The 21,043-nt window shown below is 54.4% G+C and overlaps 1 protein-coding gene across 1 annotated transcript in view; it reads right to left on the minus strand.

Annotated features, from left to right (window-relative positions):
- Positions 1 to 21,043, minus strand: part of SDK1 (sidekick cell adhesion molecule 1) — a 729,776-nt gene that overhangs the window by 171,016 nt on the left and 537,717 nt on the right. Inside the window, exons 6-11 of the mRNA XM_042240546.1 lie at positions 16,616 to 16,727; positions 15,822 to 16,012; positions 8,412 to 8,495; positions 4,915 to 5,109; positions 2,490 to 2,606; positions 1,073 to 1,240 (exon numbers count right to left, since the gene is read on the minus strand). Coding sequence (XP_042096480.1) covers positions 1,073 to 1,240; positions 2,490 to 2,606; positions 4,915 to 5,109; positions 8,412 to 8,495; positions 15,822 to 16,012; positions 16,616 to 16,727 — 867 coding nt within the window. The remainder of the gene's footprint in view (positions 1 to 1,072; positions 1,241 to 2,489; positions 2,607 to 4,914; positions 5,110 to 8,411; positions 8,496 to 15,821; positions 16,013 to 16,615; positions 16,728 to 21,043) is intronic.

The raw sequence follows: 21,043 nt of genomic DNA on the forward strand, positions 1-21,043 counted from the left end.
GTACCAGCCATTCTTGTGTTATTACAATTTTGCATCTTAGCAGACCCACAATATGCTCTGGTGAATGACCTACAGAGATGCAGATACCAGTTTTCCACAAGCATTTAAGGTTAATTTCCAGGGATGCTGGATGAATCAGACATGGTTGACACATTAGGTTATCCCATGGAACAAAATCTCTTTTCTAGTAAATATTTAACAATGGGTGGGGGGGGGGCACTGTACTCATGGTTTTAAAAAAAACTAGTGATATCCTTAGAAAACCTAATAAATTAGGCAGGGTCATTTATCAGAGTGGATGCCAACTATATCATAGAAATGCAAACCAGATACGAAATAAGGCACAAGCGCTTTTTTTTTTTTTTTTAGTTTTTCTTCAAGGAAGTTATTTTAACAAATTATTCACTCATGCAGTTAAAAGTTTCTCTCCTCATATAGATGGCTTTAGCAAAATCTATTAATGAGCATAGTTTCTGGCTGTTTTGGACAATAATGTTGTAGTGATATGGATACAGATGAAGCAGAGAGGGAAAAGTTAATCAGCCGGGGAAGCTGAATACTTGGTAATCCAAACCCTAGGTTCTGGAAAACAATTTATTCTGCATTTCAGAAACCCGTGTTATAGTTCACTCCTACACATAGGAAACATCCATACTTAATATATGGGGAGGGTTTTATTTGGTTATAATTACAGTGTGGGGAAAAATACTTCCCCTCGGATTTTAATTCTTGGTCTACTCTTCTCATGTGATTTGTATAAAATTAGCCAACTTCTCAGTTTTGTTCTTTGAACTAGTTTGGCATAATACCCCTACTCTACTGACTTTAAAAAGTTAACCTTTCATCTCTCCTGAAATGTCCCCATTAAATCTTTGAATACGTTTTCTAATTATTCTTCTAGAAGCTGAAAAAAACTAATTGCTCAACAGATTTCTCTAAATTAGTTGTAAAAATAATGATTCTCCTTTGATTAGATTAGGGAGTCCAAGGGCATATTGACATCCCCAAGCACAGACGATGTGCTGATTAAACCATTATTAACAGGTCGCTCCACGTGGGCCGTGGTCCTTACTCCACACGGTGAGCGTGGCCGACGCGTTCAGGGAGCCCTCTGAGTTGGCTGCGTGGCAGGTGTAGTTGCCCGCATCCTGGATGAAGACAGGGGCGATCTGCAGACCCCCAGATTCCAGGAGCATGAACCGGGGGATCCGCACAGAGCCGCTGGCCAGAATATGGCTTCCTGCGGACGACAGAGGAAACAGGAACGTGAGAACCGTAACGTTCAAGGAGACGCGATGCTGCGGCTGCAGCCGGGAAGATAAACGAGGAAATAATCGGAAGAGAGTGGAAACTGCGCACGGAAGTAACCAAAGCAGTTTGCTTTAGCAGTCATTAGGATAACGGAAGCCAAGAACACCCTAACTTCCAATGCTGAGAGACTCGGTTAAGAAAACCATGAGCCATGAGTGGACACACACACTCTGCTGTCTTTCTACTGTATAGCACGTGGAACCCTGCTCAGCCGCATGCGGCAGCCTGGATGGGAGAGGAGTTTGGGGGGAGAGTGGATACAAGTATACATTTGGCCAAAGCCCTGAGTTCGCTTGAAGCTATCACAACACTGTGAATTGGGTAAATTTCAACACAAAGCAAAAAGTTAAAAAAAATTGCAATCCATAAACGTAATGGCTTCCTCTGAGTGGCGGGTTTTGAGTTTTCTGTATATAAAGTTTCTATCTAAGGCTATTATTACATCCTAAATCAGGAAAGACAAGAAGAAAATATCTAAGATGAAAGAATCTCCTCCTCTTTCCGATTAATCGGTAGCTTCCCAGACCTTTGTGTCTATAAGCTGAGGCCCCTTCGAGAGTCGGGAAGCCACCAAGGGCTTGTCTGGGTGAGAAAAAAGTGTAAGTTTTGAGGTTTCACCCGGATACAGTCCACCAAGCATGGTCTATGGGGAGGAGCCCAATTCAGCTGGGGCTTGTCAAGGACGGACCGCATGTGCCATTCATTCAGTGGCAGGGGTGCCTAGGGTGTTGATGGGGCTGGGCGGGGGCGGCGTGGTGCTGCAGTGAGCCTGAGACGTGACTCCACACTTCACAGGAACGGAAACAGAGTCAGACTGAGTGTCGCACAGGTCCAGCTGCTGAGGACGCAGGTAATCCTGTGCTGGAAGCAGCTTGCTTAAAGTAACAAAGGACATTCTCCTAGCTGTGACCACCCTCCTTCACAAAGGGGCTGAAACCGGACGCCCTCATTTAAGGGGCCGCCTGGCCCAAGGCACTGACGGAGGCCCCTGAGGAGGAAAGAGCTGCCCGCGCGTGGTAGGGCAATGGGCCTCCTCTTTGGACGGTGAGCTCCGATGGGGTCTCGCCCATCTGGCTCCCCAGGATCTTCCTCGTCACAGAATGGACGGGTGAATGGGAGTAACAGAGGTAGCCCTGCCCCGCCGGGTTCGCCTCCTGAGGCAGGTGCGAGCCGCCTACCTCTGCTCCACACGATGGCCGGCCTGGGGGCCCCGGACACCTCACACCTGAGCACGGCTGTCATCCCGTCGGTCACCGTGGTGTCCACCGGGAGCTGGGTGAAGGCTGGGGCCACATCTAGGCAGAGGGTGCGGACAGTGAGACGGGAATGCTCAGGCCCGCCTGGAGGAGGCATCTGCCCGGGTGTTTACAGAATTAGCCACAGACAGCGCTGCAGCGGTGACAGATGGGAGCCCTTCAGGGCCGCCTCTAGCCCTGCGCCTGCACGAGGGGGCAGAGCACGAGGGCTGCGTGCATGCGCAGCCGCTTCAGTCGCGTCCGACCCTTTGCGACCCCGTGGACTGTAGCCCACCAGCCTCCTCTGTGCATGGGACTCTCCAGGCAAGAATACAGGAGGGGAGAGCCAGGCCCTCCTCCAGGGGATCTTCCCGACCCAGGGATCAACCCACCCACGTCTCTTACATCTCCTGCTTTGGCAGGTGGGTGCTTTACCACTGAACCACAGAGCTTTCAGATGAACGTTAAAAAGAAGACGGACATTTATTTACAGAAATCAAACAAGCTGCTTTCATTGCTTAAAAAAAATATAAATATCTAATTTCTGAATATTAAATATTACCCAAGAGATGACATTTTGACACTTCCTAGGATCCATTTTGAACATTAAAATTAACAGATTCTAAGGACCTCAGAAAAGAATCTTAGCTTTGTTTCTGAGCCTCATGGGCCCAGAGTAACTGACATGGGTGCTCAGTAAATGCTTGTTTAATGAATAAATAGATACTGATTGTTTTACACACTATATTTTTATTCCATGAAAAGTGCTTTTTTTTTTTTTAAATCCACTTTGCAAAGCCCTGTACGTACAAAACAGATACGTGGTATTATCGTTACAGGTATTTGTTTGTTCATGCTCCAGTTGTCATGGGAACCAGGTTAAGTAGCACTTTCATTTAAATTTCTAAACTGATCCTCCTGAGACCCCTGTGACCTGGGCTGAGCTGGCTACGTTTTGAAGAGAGAGCTGAGCCTGGGTGGGATCAGGTGGTCTTCCCTGGGCCTCCCATGAGAGCGGGGTCTGGGTGGGATCGGGTGGTCTTCCCTGGGCCTCCCATGAGAGCTGAGCCTGGGTGGGATCGGGCGGTCTTCCCTGGGCCTCCCATGAGAGCTGAGCCTAGGTGGGATCGGGTGGTCTTCCCTGGGCCTCCCATGAGAGCGGGGTCTGCAGCCTCCACCCTGGGCCCAGTCCAGTCTGCCCCTGTTTCTGTAAATGAACTTCTGTGAACAGCCACGTCTGCTCAGACCTGTCTATGCTACCTCCAGGTTGCGACAGCAGAGGTGAGTGGGGGCAACAGAAACCGCCTCCCTCAAAGCCAAAAGCAGTTACATCTGGCTTTGTACAGTCCCTGCCCCACACATCCCGGCCCCCTGCTGCAGAACAGGGTTAAGTAACTCCGTGCTCAGACACTCAGTCGTGTCTCATTCTTTGAGACCCCATGGACCACAGCCCGCCAGGCTCCTTTGTCCATGGGATTCTCCAGGCAAGAACACTGGGGTGGGTTGCCCTTCCCTTCTCCAGGAGATCTTCCCAACCCAGGGATCAAACCCGTGTCTCTTGCGTCGTCTCCTGCACTGGGAGACGGGCTCCTCGCCACTGATGCCACCGGGACTCCCCAAGTAATTCTAATAGATCAAAACTCAGTCTCCAGCTTAAGACCCCAATAGTACTTTCACTGCTTGAAGTGATACTGGTTTCCTAGACTCCACAACGGAGGGGAAATTTGACCCTGGGCAAGGTCAGAGGAAGTGACCCCTAGTTCAGCAAAATACTTTCATGAATATCTCAGTATTGCAACAGTCTCTTCCGAGTCATCGCTGACAAGAGCCACTGGCCGTGCACACACTGACTGTGATTTGATTTCCTGAACGGCCCCCGCACCTGGAGACATCAGCATTTTGCTTCCAGACAGGGCAAGCATGAGAATTCCATAATCACTAAACTCTACTTGTTTTAGAGGGAAAACAACTACGGGAGATTAAAGAGAAAACCCACAGATACCTTTATCTTATTTTTCATAGTGCCAAAGTATTTCTGTTAATGGGATCATAAAAGAAACTCATGAAAGAACTATAATTGTTCAATAAAACTAAAATAAAGAATAAATATAGAAAAACAGGTAAAAAAAAGCTCAAAAGAAGAAGATTAGGCATGAGCTGTCCACTTAGTCTTTCCAGTTCTGCCCAGAAAGACAGGGACTTTGCTTCTACATCTCAACAGAGCAGCGTGTTCAAGTGCCTGGGGTGTGGGCACTCGGGCTGGACAGACACCCGTGTTCCTTGGGCGTCCGTGGGGCAAGGGCAGGGACGCCGGGGCCTCAGGGCTGTCCAAGGGCCGGGCTCTGGGAGGCGTGGGGGCAGTACTCACTGGTGACATCCAGGTAGGTGTGGGTCTGGACCTCCCCACCCGCGTTGCTGGCCAGGCACTGGAAGATCCCCGAGTCCTCTGGACGCAGCTGCTGGACACGCAGGCCTCCGCCAGCTAGCACTTGGTACCGAGGGTTCTGGAGCATGTTGATGGAGACAGCGTCCTTAAACCACCGGAGGGCGGGAGGAGGGACCCCTGTGGAGAAGTGGAAACAGTCGGGCATTTAAAACTCACGAAATTTCAAGAACTGCCACGTGAGGACTGAGGCAAAACGGCTCCAAGGTATTTCATTGGGCATCTCCTCATCCCTCCAAGCGCCTGGTTGGGTGGTGTTCTTATCTTCCATGCAGATGGGAAAGGGGCTGCAGACCCTTCCAGTTCTTCCCACCGTCTGGCCCTGCCCTTGTCCTACGGGTACGGCTGTGACTGACCTCAGACAGTGCTGGGAGGAAGGCCCCTGGCCCTGCGGTGACTGCCTCTGTCTCGTGGGGACTGGGGAAGGGTCACCAGGGTGGGAGACAGGTGCCCCCTCCAAGCTGTGCCATTGGCCAGGGCAGGTAACCCCTCTTCTTCCCAGTTCCCTGGGACTCGGGAAGGAAGCAGTGTCCCCCCTCGAAGGTGACTGTGAAGATCGATCGCATCAGCACATAAGCTCCTCCCGGCGCCCGGCCCAGGGGGCGTGCTCACCGCACAGCCTGGGACTACGGCACCCTGTCTCAGGAATCGGGGTCACTGATCCACGTGCTGCTGATCCATGCACTGATCAGTCACTGATCCATGCACAGGGGGCCTGGTGGACGACCTCAAGCAGCAAGCATGCAAGGTGTATCTGGTCCAGGTTGTGGATTCGGGAGACGTCACCGTGGCCCCGAGACCAGGCTGGTGCAGAGATGACGGGGTGTGTGGGGGGGTGCTCCCATGCCTGCACCCAAGAGCGGGTGGGCCAGCGTCAGATGGAGGCTCAAGGCCCAGCTGCCCCTCCTGGGTGCCCCCTCCACATCTTGGTGATGTCACAGGGGAGGCCGAGACTCCCGAGCAGTGAGACTGGAGCTGCGCACGGCCTCGCCACCTGGAAGGAGGCTTGAGGTTGGGGTTCGCCAGGCGGGTGTACTCGGTGGACAAGGCCCCGGGGCAGACCCTGGGTTGTAAATGATGGGGCTCTCCTTGGCCCAAGAGCATGAGGACCTCTGTTGCTTGGCCCCCAAATGGGTGCGGTCAGTGCAGGTGACCAGGCTACCGGATGAAAATGCTCTATCCCTGGTGGCTTTGCCGCCTGGGACACACCAGGCCCTCCTCTCAGTTCCCTTAGATCCTCGGGGATCTGGCAAAGGGAAGACAGCTTCCCTGCTCCTTCCTCCTGAAGCCGAGAAGGCTCAGGCCACCCAAGAGGGCGGACCAGGGAGGCCGTCTGTGGAACAGACCGAGGCACTCGAGACGGGGTCCTGGTCTTCCCGGGCACAGTGCGCTGGTTGTTGGAAAAACGCGGAAGCATCTGACTTATTTCTAGATCTTGGATCCTTCTGTGCCTCAGCTTCCCTAAATATAAAATGAATTTAAATAAAACATCTAGACACGATTCACGCTGAAAGGCACACTCGGATCTGTTCACTTATGATACTGTGTAGGTGGAAGACGTCTTCTTTAATAAATAAAGCTAATATCGGGGGATATTTCAGGATAATGTATTCTCAGATTCTGTTCTTTGCCTTCATTATGCTTCCTGTCACTTTTCATTAAATCAGGAAATTAAAAAAAATTCATTTGAAGGTAAAAGCAACCACTCCATGTAAAGTCTCATAATAGCAATTACACGACGTAGCTTTCATAAAGAAGAACCACTTCGCATGCTGCTGTGGTTTCATTGTCAAAATTAAAAGAAAGCAGTGAATTATATGACGGCAACGCAATGTTGAAAGACCTGTTCAGTATGTACTTATAAGCCCGTACTTAACAAGCAGTTTACTCTGCAGAAATCATGCAAGAAAAGCATCTTCTTGTCAAAGGGAGAGCCTAACATTGCCATTTATAGAAAAACAATTGTTAGTATACAGGGAGCTAGGAATAGTTCTATTTGGGGGCAATTTATTGTCATAAACAGAAATCTTATCCCTGCAGTATGCAGACTGCTGTTTCTAAGGTAGAAGCACTCTAAATATTTTATAGTTTCACTTTAATAGAGTTGTTGGCCTTAAAAAACTGGTGTTTAGACAGAAGTGAGAATAATGGGGCCAAGGTAAGAAAAGATTTCCCCAGGAAGTTCACAGGACCCCTCCTCTCCCCTCCTGGCGCCATCCCTGTGGGTCGAGCCGGTCACAGAGAAGGGCGCCGAGCAGGGCTGGACACAGCGCTCCGGGAGCTGCTGGGCAGGGGCCGGAGCCCCCGAGGAACCAATTCCCCTGGGCTGGAGCCATCTCTGCAGGAGGCTTGGTGGATGCAGGGGCGGGGACTGGACGCCCGTGTCTATGCTGACCTTCCACACCACCGAGGGGCACCCCCGCTCCCTCCCTGCAGGTCAGTTGTATCTGTTCGGGTCCAGGCCTAAGCACAGGCTAAGAAGAGCTGGGAGATGTGGGTTTGGATCTGGCCTGTCCGGGGATCTGAGAGCAGCGCCCTCGCCAGAGCCCAGGCAGTGACTTTACAACAGGGGCTCCTCCATCTTCCCGCCTCTGCGCCTGAGGGGGTGCTTTCCAGAAGATTCCCAGAACTGCTGGGAAACAGCCTCCAAGCTCTTAGAAGAAGAGCTGAAACCCTTAAGACGCACAGGTCTTAACGTCAAAGGTCCTTCTTGTTCCCTGATCCTCTCCAGGGCACTTGGGCGGTTTTGATTATGAAATCACCGCAGAAAGCCTGGCCCTGCTGGAGGCCTAGTGTGACGACACGTGTGCTGGACGTGGAAAAGGAGCAATGGCCAGTGAAGGGTCAAGGCAAGAGGTCAAATCACCCCCATGACAGAAGAAAGGTCAGTCAAAAGCTGAAAGGCCAGAAAAACAGGAAGATTTCCTATTCAAGAAGTTAGAACGATCTCTCTCCCCTCGGAGCGGATGTGGGCAGCAGCTCACCCCAGGGACTAGAAGGAATCTCCTGCCCCAGGTCTTGGGAGGCTCACTCTGGGGGAGTTGGAGCCTCTGAAGGGAGTCAGGAGGATAAGACTTGGCCCCTCCCTGTTGGGATGGATGCCGTTAAGGCTTCCTGGCTATTCCTTTGGGTAAATATTCTTATCCCTGCTTTGCAGGCGAGGACACAAAAGCTAAGCAAGATCAAAGGCCTTCCCCAAGGTTGCACGTCCAGCAGCTGAGTTCTGCTCCAGGCAAAGCGTCTGCCTTCTCCCCTTCACAGCCCACCTGCCAGTGCTGCCCAGACGATGGCTCTGCCCTGGAGATGCCCTGTTGGTCCTCCACCACGTGGCAGCTCCCCCCACAGCCTCCGTGTGCCCGCCCGCGGCTCCCCCACCCTCCATGGCTCGCCTGCACCCCCGCCCCACAGCTCCCCTCACTCACCCATGGCTTCACACACGATGTCCACGTTTTCTTCCACTTCTGCTAATATCCGACTCTTGGGTTCCACGGTAAAATAGGGTGGCTCTTAAAACAAGAAAAAAACCGAAACAGCCCCTAAGCCAAAGAGATATATTTCAGAAGACCCTTACAGCCTGAAAGAGTTTGAACTCCTTTTATAAAACTATTTTTGAAAACTTCATTAGCTACCTACCATCGTGCACACAAACTCAGAATTCAGTGAGCAGGGTCCAAAGGCAATTTACAGTCCAAGGTTTCAGAAAGCAAATTACTACTCAGGGCAGCGGCTACTTTCCAGTTATGTGTCTGAATCATGGAATATCTTAATCACATTTTAGAAGGACTATCCCATGAGGTTCATACAGGTTTATATTTACAGCACAGTATTTCATAGGCTAGTTTGCTTCAGTGTCTAAACTAAATAACAACTCACGAAATCTGTCAAATAAAGCACCACAGGCAGGTGCCCGGCCTGTATCAGGGAGCGGGGCAGCCTATTAACGTATTTTTCAAGGTCTTAGCAGTTCTTCTCCAAAATATAGATTTAATGCTTCAGTGGAAGGCAAAATCATAGTTAGGAGAAGAAAGGAAATGGGGCTCTCATCCATCCTCAGCAGCAAAGGAAACGCAACCACTTGCATATCTCCAGACACGTGGCCCGCCCGCCTGCGGCTGGATGAACAGCAGAAAAGCAGTAGTTGTATTAAACAATGAATTTCCTTGGAGAGTAAATTGCGGTATTTTTCTTGGTTTATTTAGCAGGAATTCAACATTGGCATGGCCAAGTTTGTCGAGTATTAAGGTAGTAGTGTCTTCATCATCATGATAACCACGGCTGGTCATTCGCTTTCCTCGTGATAATTTCTGGGTACTGTCTTCCAGACAGGTTTGTTTCCAACTCTGATTGTGTGACTGTGGATACTATAGCTTGGCCTGCCTTCTGTACTGACTAAATCTTTAAACGGGGGGGACCTAAAGGAGGAAACAGAGAAATGAGAACTGCAGTGTTTCAGAGACATGATGAAGGAGGCAAGGCTGCAAGTCCCTCCCTGGAAGCACGCAGGTGTCAATCCTGCAATCACTGCGTCGCTCAGGCAGCAATGACCCGCTGGAAGCAGCCCATCTGGCCGAGGCCACGGCTGCAGATGGGGGTAGACGCTCCACCTGGCTGTGTGTGTGTAGACCAGGCCTCGAAGGATACTGCAGATTCCCCGTCAGCAGGCTGGTCTCCAACTACGCACACACACACACTCACACACGCACACTCATACACGCTCACTCACACACGCTCACTCACACATGCACACTCACACACGCTCACTCACACGCTCACTCACACACACACACTCACGCTCACACACGCACACACACGCTCACTCACACGCACTCACACACACGCACACTCACGCTCACTCACACACGCTCACACATGCACTCACGCACACTCACACATGCTCACTCACACACGCACACTCACACGCACTCACACGCTCACACACGCACTCACACACGCACACTCACACACGCTCACTCACACATGCACTCACACACGCTCACTCACACACACACGCACACTCACACACGCACACTCACACACGCACACTCACACACGCTCACTCACACACGCTCACTCACTCACACACACACACGCACACTCACACACGCACACTCACACATGCTCACTCACACACGCTCACTCACACACGCACACTCCACCACGTCTCCTTCGTCGGCAGTGACGCCAGCAGCACTAACCACCCGGCCGCAGGAACAGACGACAGTCTAACGACCCGGCGGCTGCACCCTGCCCGGGCCCCGCAGTCATCGTGGATGCTGACGTCAACTCCTACCCCCGTTGTCTGGCTACAGGGAGGTGAGGGGAGAGGAAAAGGCCGAAGCTGAGACAGCGGCACCTGCTGTGATCGACCACATTTTGCTTTGGGATCGCCGGAGAGACCCACACAGCTGTGATAATAGAGAGAGTCCCCACATCCTCTACTCGGTTTCCTGACGCTCACAGGGCAGGGGGCGCCTCGCGTGCCCGGCACCCACCCCTCCAGCCTTGCCTGTCTCCCGTGTGTTCCCGTGTGCGCGTGTACGCCCGTGAGTTCCTGTGTGCGCCCGTGTGTTCCCGTGTGCGCATGTGTGTTCCCGTGTGCGCCCGTGTGTTCCCGTGTGCGTGTGTACGCCCGTGTGTTCCTGTGTGCGCACGTGTGTTCCCGTGTGCGTGTGTACGTGCGCGCGTGTACGTATTTGGTCCCGTGCACTGCCACAGCTCATGTCGGTCTGCACTCACACCGCGGTCGAGATGCCGAAGGAGTCCGCCCTCCACGCTGCCCTTCTGCGACCACGGCCGCCCCATGCCCCACCGGGATCTCTGGTAACCCTCAACTGCTCTCCGTCTCTTCACTGCTGTCATTTCAAGAACGTTACACACATGGAGTCACACAGTACTGGCCGTGCGGAACTGGCTTTTCTCATTCAGCATCCCTTGAGGGTCTCCCGAGAGGAGTCACATTTTGATGGTAAAACCCCACACGTAAGATGCTCAGCACCCACGGGACCAGACGCCCAGAGGTGCAGACTGCAGGTGCTGACTGGCATGCCGAGTGGTGTCCTGGGGCTGCCCTCTCGGCTCTGCAGTGTCCGGGGCTCCCAGACGCCGGGGAGCAGCCCGCCTGGGCTCAGAGGCGAGGGGCCGTCATCACACAGTGGCCTGCGGCTGGCCTGCGGCTAGCCTGCGGCTGGCCCAGGCCTGGCTCTAGGGCTGCGGGTGCCTGGCCAGGCCTCTCTGCTCCGAGCGCAGTTGCCCCTGCCTGGCCAGCGCCTTGGCGCCCGGCTCCACGTGCTCTGCAACCCCGAGGCTCCCTGGGCGCGTCTGGGAGAGCGGCCTCCAGAGCTGGCTGAGCATGTCTCCTCTGCTGCCGAACCCCAGGCAGGGTTCAGAGGCTGAATCCAGGGAGGCCAGGTCTGCTCGCTCATTCCCTGATTCTCCTGCCTTTTCCAGAAAGCCTTCCAGGTGGCTGAACACATAGGGCTGCTGCAGGCCTCAGAGCCTCCCGGCTTCCGACGGTCATCCCACCGTGCCCCGCCTCTGCCCGTTATCTCCCCACCCCATCCTCCAGCGGCCCTGCAGCGCTCGGAAGACTCTCCTCTCCACCCTCAGCTACTTGTCAGCTACGAGGAGAACAGGCAGGGAGAGTACAGGGCACATCACCCAAGAGACGCTGAGGTGCCTGGCGGGGAGAGTCTGCTGTGGACGAGGCAGCCTCGCTGTGGACTTCTCGGGGCGAGTGCGTACCCTAGCTCATCGGCAACAGCCCTGTTGCAGAAAGGGCGCCCTGCCAATGAAGGCTCACACGCGACTTCTAAAAGCGGGTCACAGCCGCAGCTCGCAAAACTGGGGACCGAAACTAAACTGTCACCTCTTCCGAAGCCGTATGCAGACATCCGGAAAACGTTCCTGTCCCGTGGACACGGTGAGTTAGGCCGGCCGTGCAGATGGTCCCCGACCTCTGCCAGGGGCCACAGGCAGAGGGCCTGACCTTCCAATCAGCAGAAGCTCCTCAGAGCTGGAGGCAGGGACACCCCCGGGGAGCGCCCCGTGAGGAATCCTCCGGCTCTCCCGCCCCTGACGCTGGGCTTCGGCTTCTGCCTTCCCTGCACCCCTTGGCCTGAGCTGCAGGGCCCGTCCTGAGCAGGGCTCACTGCATGGCCCCGAGACACCCCCTCAGCCATCCTTCCCCCACCCCACCTCCAGAGCCACCGTCTCAGGAAGCGGCAGAGCCCAGGGTGGGCCCTTGACTCGCCACCATCATCCACACGCTGGTGCCTCTGTCCACTGGGGTGGGAAGGACGCCCCCCAAAGGTGTCCACCCCCAGTCAGCGGTGCCCGAGAACAGGCTACACCGCATGGCAGCGGGGGCTCTGCCGACGTCATTGAGGTCATCGATCTAAAAATGGGGAGACGTTATATCCGCTGGGTGGACCCATCCTCATCACAGGAACCCTTAAAAGCAGAGAACCTTCTCTGGCTGGAAGCGAGAGGGACGGCAGGAGGGGCAGTCAGAGGTCTGCGGCGTGAGGACCCGGCCTGCTGCTGACTCTGAAGACGGAGGTGGCTGTGGCCAGGGATGCTGGCTGCCTCCAGAACCCAAGAACGACCCTCCAACAGCTCGGAAGGAAACAAGGTCCAGTTCCACAGCCTCGTGAACTGAATCTGCCAGCTCCTGGGCAAGCCGGGAGGTGGACCCTCTCAGAGCTTCCGGACACAGCCCAGCCCAGCGCGGCCTTGGCTGCGGCCTTCGGAGGCTGGGAACTGGGAAGCGACACGTCTGTGTTAGTTTAAGGTGTTGAGTTTGTGATCCTTTCTCACCTGAGCAACACCGAGGCCGCCCACTCGCCCTAGTTCCTCCGCAGGGAATGTCCTACTCGAGGCGCTTCGCTGGAAAATTCAGACTCGATCTGCAGGCCAGACCTGCTCCTTCTGCAGAGCCTCCCTGACCTCTGCGGGCTGCGTCTACCCCCCTCACCTCGGCCACGTGCCCTGGGGGCCGATGAGCCACATCTCTGTGCTGTACACAGATGGTGGTCTTCCTGCCATGCTGGTGCTGCTTCAAGGAAGAATGTGTCATCTGTGTTTTTTGGACTTCATATAATTTCCGAGACGACACTTAGAAACCCCCTACCTGAGGAGATAGAGAGGAGATGATCACAGGCCTCAGGAGCCTAACACTCCTTTAGGGATGGACATGCATCTTCCTGGTCTCCAAGTTCCCCCTCCTCCCCTCCAGGCCACACAGTGCTGGACGAACATGCTCCTGGGGGGTTAACTCCAGCAATTCCAACCTGTCACACGGCAGGCGCCCTGGCCCCTCACACTGGACACCCAGGCCACAGAGAGCTGGAGCACTGACCCCAGGCAGTGGGCACCCTGACCCCACACACTGAATACCTTGACCCCAGACAGCAGGCACCCAGGCCCCAGACAGTGGGCACCCTGACCCCACACACTGAACACCCTGACCGCAGACAGCAGGCACCCAGGCCCCAGACAGCAGGCACCCAGGCCCCAGACAGTGGGCACCCTGACCCCACACACTGAATGCCCTGACCCCAGACAGCGGGCACCCAGGCCCCAGACAGCTGGAGCATTGACCCCACACACTGGACACCCTGACCCCAGACAGCGGGCACAAAAGGAAATGGACCCTGCGGCAGGGCGGGTGTAGGAGAACGCGGATCGCCAAGCCCAGGAGGTCACCTTCCCCAGGAGAGCCACGTCCATGACGCTGCTGCAGTCAGACCCCATGTTCCTGCTTAAACCTCAGACGTGAAGCAGCCCAGGGGAGGAGCTGGCGGGCAGGGTGCGCAGCCACAGCTCGCCTATCTGGTCTCACTGGTATGAAACAGAGCAACGGGGAGCCAGCCTGGGCCTGCTCCCTTTCATCGGCATGTTCATGGCGACGGCTGCCCACATGGCTCCCCCCCGTGACAGCGCCACAGAGCCGGGCCCCGTGTTTCTCGAGGACCCCTCCCTCCACTGTCTCGGGGCTTGGGGCTGTAATCTCCCGAATCACTCTGAACTAGCTCTTCAGGGCCTTCCCAGGACTCAACCACAAAATCCCACCTGTCACAGCAAATTCTTATGAATAAAGGGGATTTAAATCAACATCATAGAGATGCAAGTTTGTCCGTGTATCTTAAAAGCTGGAATACGGACAGGTGGCAACTCGGAGAATACAGTAACAATCTGCTCTGGAATCCAGATGGAAATGCAGAACCAAGTTCCTGTGACTGATTTAAATATTTTAAAAGGGAGTTACGACGGAAACAAATGTCCTAGTTCACAGGGAGATAAATTTCTTCTCTTGTTTAAATACTTTGGCCATCTGATGCAAAGAGCCGACTCATCAGAAAAGACCCCGATGCTGGGAAATATTGAAGGCAGGAGCAGAAGGGGACGACAGAGGATGAGACGGTTGGATGGTATCACCGACTCAATGGACATGAGTTCGCACGTGCTCTGGGAGACAGTGACGGACAGGGAGGCCTGGCGTGCAGTCCATGGGGTGGCAAAGGGTCGCGTATGTGACTGAGTGACTGGACAATGACAACAGCAACCGTTCTAACACGATGCAGCCCCGTCTGCTGGAGGCTTAAACGCCACAGACCCTAACTTGGGCTCTACCTGCGACGTGCTGCGCTCACACAGCTGGAGGTCACCCCCGGAAGAAGGGGGAAACGGGGTGCAGGATGGGCCGCTGTGAAGTGTGGATGAGGAAGGCAGCAGGGAGCCGGCCCGGCCCCCTGGTGCGGAATCTGACTCAGGCCTGCCTCGCCGATGCTTTACAGTTCGTGAGTGTCTCTCAGAGCGGCGGGCAGGCTCGCGTCGCATGCATTTGACAGTCATTCTCGGGCCATAGAGCCGCTTCCTCGTGACTGCAAGGACCATGGCATGGACGTCCTGTTATGCAGCATTTCTTCACACTTGTTAATGTCTTGTGAAGACACAGGATTCTGTCCTTTCTTAGTTTGCAAAGAGGCAGACTGCAGGGTCTGTGATTAATGCGTGAGAAGTGACTGCTCTCAGAGGCTTTCTGCTCCTGAGAACCTCCCCTTCCCGTTCTCACCCGCCTTATCTTCTGAGGGAAGCAGGGGCTGTCCTGCCTGGGCCGACCCCGTGGGCACCGCTCATTGGCAGCGGCCACCACTCCTGGACAGGCCACTGCGACGGTGATCATAGTCATTGTGGGTCCTAACAGGGGCTTAAAACACGCGAGAACTACGGGCCCTGCCTCGTGATACAGTGCAATCTTTTCATAACCTGAAAACAGACAGAGGATCCCCTTAGTCGGCGTACCACGCACACCTCCTAAACACCAGCATTTCCCAGGGGTTAGAGCAGCCGGACCACGCCTAATTGTCTTGGTTTCAGGATGACACGTGGTCCTAGGACACCTCTCTGCTCTCACTTTTCAGTTTAACAAAAGGGAACATTCAAGACTCTTTGACTTTCTTCTGGGTCAGAAAGTAAAAAATATAATGGTAACAGATTAATCTCTGAACACTGATCAGAACAGACAAATAAGAGTTATAGAAAAGCCTCGTGGCAGAAAGACCAGTATCCGAAGGCGATAAATATGCCAAAGATCTTGACACTCTATTTCCCAAGCTTTACGATTCAAAGTTTTCAGAACATTTCTCGGAAGTATTCAGAACATCAACTCTTTGGATTGAATGCGTTGATGTTCTTGGGAAAGAACAGGCTGAATCTGGGAGGCAAACTTCACCTCCATGTGCTGAGTTAAAAATAAAGTGAGTGGAATACGGGAGTTAACTATTCTGTTTTCCCAGACTGAGGTGTGGGGCCACGCCCCGTCTGAGCCTTACCTATGATAGAAAGGAAGGCTTTGGCTCTGGCGGGCTCGAAAGTGCTGCCGGGCAGGGCCGCCTCACAGACGTACATCCCAGTGTCCGAGGAGGTCGGGTTGCTGATGGTGAGGCGCCTCCCGAAGCTGTGGAGCCCACTGGTGACCCTCATTCCGTTTCTCTTCCAGGTCACACTCAGCTCCTGGACGGGCCTGTGGAAACAAGGGGTGTTAGTGACGGTAACTGTGGATTGCGTAGGTGGCAATAATCATTCTACCAGGAACCATGGTGGGCTGAACAATGGACAGTTAAAAATCCATCCAGACACAGCTCTGCTCCCTTACGGCGCCCGCGGATGATACATTCTGCTCAAGGGCTGCTGAGCAAGGATAGCTAACTGCAGCAGCAATGGACCATAAGTGCTAACGGTTCCACTGGCTCCGGAAAAGAATGTGGAATAAGCACTGCTGGGGGGCGCGCTACATGGGAGGCCTGATCCCAGGGACTCGAGTGTGGGGCGGCCACACTCGACTGGGTGGAGAGCACCTAGGACGACAGAAGAAGGGGTCAGCGCTTTCCTTTGCACTCAGAGGCCTCAGCTCCCCTCTGCTCCTCAGCCAGAATCTCAGAGGACACTCTGCCTGACCCACAGTGAAAGCGCCGACTTCTAGTATAAATGTTGCATCCAATATGGATGCTGCAGAACAGGCCTGGGCAAGGTCCGCACGATCTTCCCTGATGCGCTGTGCCCGCGGCCGGGCCGCTGTTGCTGGGGGAGAGGGCCACGCCCGGCAGGCGGGGGGCCAGCTGCGTACCTGGCGCTGGCGATGCACTCCAAGGTGGTCTCGCTGGAGCCGGCCACCACACTCCTGTTGCTCGGGGGGACCACGATGACGGGGGCCATGGCTTCAGGCGTGCCAGCGTCTCCTGTGGCAGAGAAAGCGGAAGCCATGAAGGGGGCCTCTGGAGCACAGACGGGGCGCCGACGGGAACGTGGAGAGAAGAGGGCACAGACGTGAACCTCATCGAGCCGCTCCCACAGGACAGCCAGCACCTCTGGGCCTGACCCAGCCCCAAGGAGCCTTTCCTGGGGTCCCGGTCAGGTGGTTTTGACCACAGGAGCCGGGGTTGGAGCCCACAGCCCATGAGCACACGTCCTGCCCAGAAGCCCCGGAAACTGAGAGCTCTCACTGCCCCTCTGCCCAGCGTGCTCATGACGGCCTTCACACGGTCAAGCATGTTCCACTGCTGACCTTATTTATCAGTTAAAGACTTTGCTGATTGAGGTACCTGGTCTAGCCACTACTTTCAAATCCATCCAATTCCACAACTATTTCATGGGTCAGGCCCTCTCATGGGTATGTGTGTGGTTGGGAAGTGGCCACTCTCTTATGTGGGCCTGAATGTGACCCCGGAGCAAACACATCCCATGAACCAAGCACTCAGTGCAATCCTTTCTGTCTGAAGTGTAAACACCCTGACTCCATCTCCGTTGTGTGAGTATCAAGCTATAAATAATTCAGCTCATCCCTCTGGTGACAAGGGAGAAAAAAACACGAGATGGTTTTGCAACTCTTTTCTCAAATATGTGTAATATCAAAATTAAACTGCGCCCAGTGCGCGTGACTACTGTTTATCCAGGGAAAACGGAGACTGAGCAAACATTTCGAGAACAGGAATTTCAATAAAGGTGGAGACAGATGAGCCTGGAAATAAAAAATAAGTGGACGTCATGGCAAATGCAAAATGCTTCCCAGAGGACCTGAGGCTGCAGAGATGCCCGCGCGAGTGGCTGAGGGGCCCCCTGGTCAGTTCCACCGCAGGCAGTGCGGTCAGGGCCGTGGAGAGAGGAGAGGCGAGGAAAGAGGACCGCCCTCTAGTCATAGCCCCACAGCGCTGAGTCCCGCTCTCACTGACTCACCGGGACAAGATGTTGGAATGAAAGGTTCGTGTGAATTAAAACAAACAAAAAAGCTTGCTGCAGGCAGAACCACCAAATCAATTTTCAACCTTCATATTGACTATGCTAACGGGAGGCTGCTCCCTGGACCCTCAGGCCTCCTGGAAAGCCCCGGGCAGCCTGCCCCTCCCCACAGCTGGCGCCCTGGGCGGGTGGCACCGCGGGGCCCGCGGGGCTGCTGGTCAGATCTCCGCGTACAGACAGCGTTCGCGACAAAGGACAAGGGCTTGGGAACGTGGGTCACATGAGCAGCCTGCCTGTCATCTGTGAAAGTCGCTGATGAGGAGAAACAACCCAAGGAGCTAATATTTGCACACAGTCGCATGACGTGAAGGAGAGCAGCAGGGCACGGGGAGGTCGCCGAGCAAGGTGCTAATGTGGCCTTAATCACCGCTGGCCGGGCGCCCGAGACAGCGCCTGTGCTCAGCACTTGTCCCGCCAGCTTGGGGGGACGGTCCCCGGAGACCGGCCCCCGACTGCCCACCAGGTCGGTTGGCCAGCGGCCAGCCCACAGCCCCTGGGGACGGGCGAACTGGACACGGCCGGTACCCCCAGGAGGGGAAAGGAGGAAGCTGCTGGTAACGGGGATTCATATGGGATGGGGACTTCTGTTCATGTGGCTCTCACTGCCCCGGCGATGAAAGGAGCTCAAGGCCCCTCAGCTGTTGGGTCAGCAGGACAGGTCACGTGAGCAGCTGCACTGGGGGCTGGGAGGCATCAGCCCATCCTCAAACCTGTGTGAGCACGTGGATTAAACAGGACAGCAAAGAGAGACTGAAAGATGGAACAGCCCGCCGCACCCCCGAAATGTGAACTGTGTGCCTGTCGACGGGCAGCCTGGCTTCCGTCGGGCGGGGAGCTCAGGGCTGCTCCCAGAGGCCCTTGAACCCCAGCGCGCAGAGCTCTTCCTCGGGAGCCGTTCCCTCTCGGAAGGAAGTGGCTCCTCTCCTGTCTGTCTGTCGGCCCCGCCGTCCATCTGCTTTACCTGCTGAGCACTCTGCGCACAGTGGGAGGCAGGGAGCAGACTGCTCCAGACAGAAACCACGAACTGACCCGTCTCTAGCTGTGTTAGCAGCAGCCCCAAGGTGACCGCGTCTGTCCTGGGTGTCCCCAAGCCGAGAGCCTCTCCGCTGCCCCAAGGCCACTACTCCTCCGCCCAGACGTTCTTCTCATCTTCCGTTCCCCAGCGGCTCCTTCTTGTCCCGTGGACCTAAGTCTGCTTCCCAGTGGGCTTCCACTTCTTTTTCAAGTGAGAGGAAGTCACAGATGTGTGTTTTTAACCCACTAAGCTGACATTTCTACCATTTCCCCCCACCCAAATTCAATTTTTAGCAGAAAAGTGCAAAGACTATCTGGGCATTTTAAAAAGAATAAAATGACCTCTTCATTTCTGCTATTCCCACAGTATCTGAGATACAGTAAGTGCTCCACAGATACTCAACGATTGGTTACTTTTTCATAAATATTCTACAATAATGAGTCACTATTACCAGTGCCAGGAAAATTACCTTCTCCTCCAGTGTTCTGCATTAAAAAACATGTTTAAAAAACCAGATGCCAGTGTAGTAAGAATTATTTCCAAGAAAAATGAAAACAAAATGGGAAGCGGGAAGAAAAGTGTGTTTCACCAAGTTCCCACACAGCCGCCCAACTCTGCTACATGTTCACATCACAAATGTTGCCCCATTTAATCTAACAACAAGCTAGTAAGATGGCTATTAGCACCCCCTTTTATGGATGAGAAAATTGAGCCCCAAAGTCACGTGACTTCAGATGGCAGAAAATGGGTTTTAAACACAAATGTCTTCATCCTTAGTTCATAATCTTTCTTTTACATGACGACGCCGCCTCTCAATAAAAACTTTGGTTGTGCTCAGTTAACCAAAAATTAAATTAACTGGAACGCTCCTTCCCCTGAGCATTTCCTTAATTGAGACTTTAGCATCTTCACTGAATGTCTCCCAGGCTCTGCAGGTGGTTGGGAGATGGAGACACAGGCTCAAGAAGAGGGTTTCTGCCGAGGTCAGCAGCAGTGGGCACCGGGCAGCTTCAAAGGCAGAAAGGCAAATGCTTTGTAGTCCTGGGAAGAAAGGCTCCTGGCAGGGGGACCCGGGGCCCCATCTGAGCCGGCTTCCCCCACAGGAAACCCTCAGTCATCAGAGAGGCTGAGTGGAGAGAGCTGTCCAGATTGCATTTAATTAAACAGTACATTTAAAGAAGATTGAATCACTCAGACAGGGAAAAAAAAAAAAGTTCACAGTGTACCTGAACTGCTAAGCTGTGGGATTACTGCAGGTAGAGCAGATGAAGGGCAGGCGCCCTGACGCCCGGCAGTCAAGACTGTGCCCTCGGGGGATGGCCTAGTGGGGATGGACGCAAGCCACATTAGCCAGGGAGCCCGCGGGGAGGCGGGAGGTGCTGACCGAGAGTCTGAAGTGGGGAACCAGCCGAAGGCATCCAGAAGCAAAGGCTCGGACTCTGGGGACTGGGCGGGGCACAGGAGGGTGCGGGAAGCCAGCCCGGTGACCCCACGAGCCCGTGGGAGACGGCCACGTTTGGGCTGGGTGGTGGAGGTGTGACGGGAACTGGGATGTTCTCAAACAGAGCGCATGCAGTGTGGGTGGACTGGACTGGGCACGATGGTAGGAGCGAGCTGGAAGAGGGCCCTGCCGGGTCTGAGAGGGCAGGGCCAGGTAAAGGCAGTGCGGGCGGCGAGCTGCCTCGGAGGCGGCAGGCCCGTCGGTCTCCAGGCTCGCCAGCAGCCTCTGGCTGTTCCTCCGTGCTTGGTCCCTGCCTCTCTGCTCCCAAGAGAGACATGCACTTGTCTTACCCACACAACCCGCTCTCAGAACAGCTGCCCATTCCTCAAAAAAAATAAATAAATAAACAAATAAAATGAAAATGAACTACCGTACAACCCAGCAGTCCACTTCAGGGTGTACAGTTGACCCTTGAGCAACGCTGGGGTTATGGGTGCCAGGCTCTGGCAGGTGAAAATGCCCATGCAAGCTATGGTCGGCCCTCTGTACTTACAGACCCTTCATATACACGGTCCCATACATGGTCCCTCCCCTCCAGATACAAGGTCCCGCTGTACACACAGTCCCACCGGATACGTGGTCCCACTGGATACATGGTCCCTCCAGATACATGGTCCTTCTGTACAAGTGGTTCCACATGTGAGGCTTCAACCAAGACAGAGCGGGGGGGCGGGGGGGGGTGTGCCACAAGGATCTCCTGTTGATGAACGCATCCAGAGGCAACACAGCAAGTCCCCAGGCAG

The sequence above is a fragment of the Ovis aries genome, chromosome 24 (assembly GCF_016772045.2).
Source record: "Ovis aries strain OAR_USU_Benz2616 breed Rambouillet chromosome 24, ARS-UI_Ramb_v3.0, whole genome shotgun sequence".
Lineage (NCBI taxonomy): Eukaryota > Metazoa > Chordata > Mammalia > Artiodactyla > Bovidae > Ovis > Ovis aries.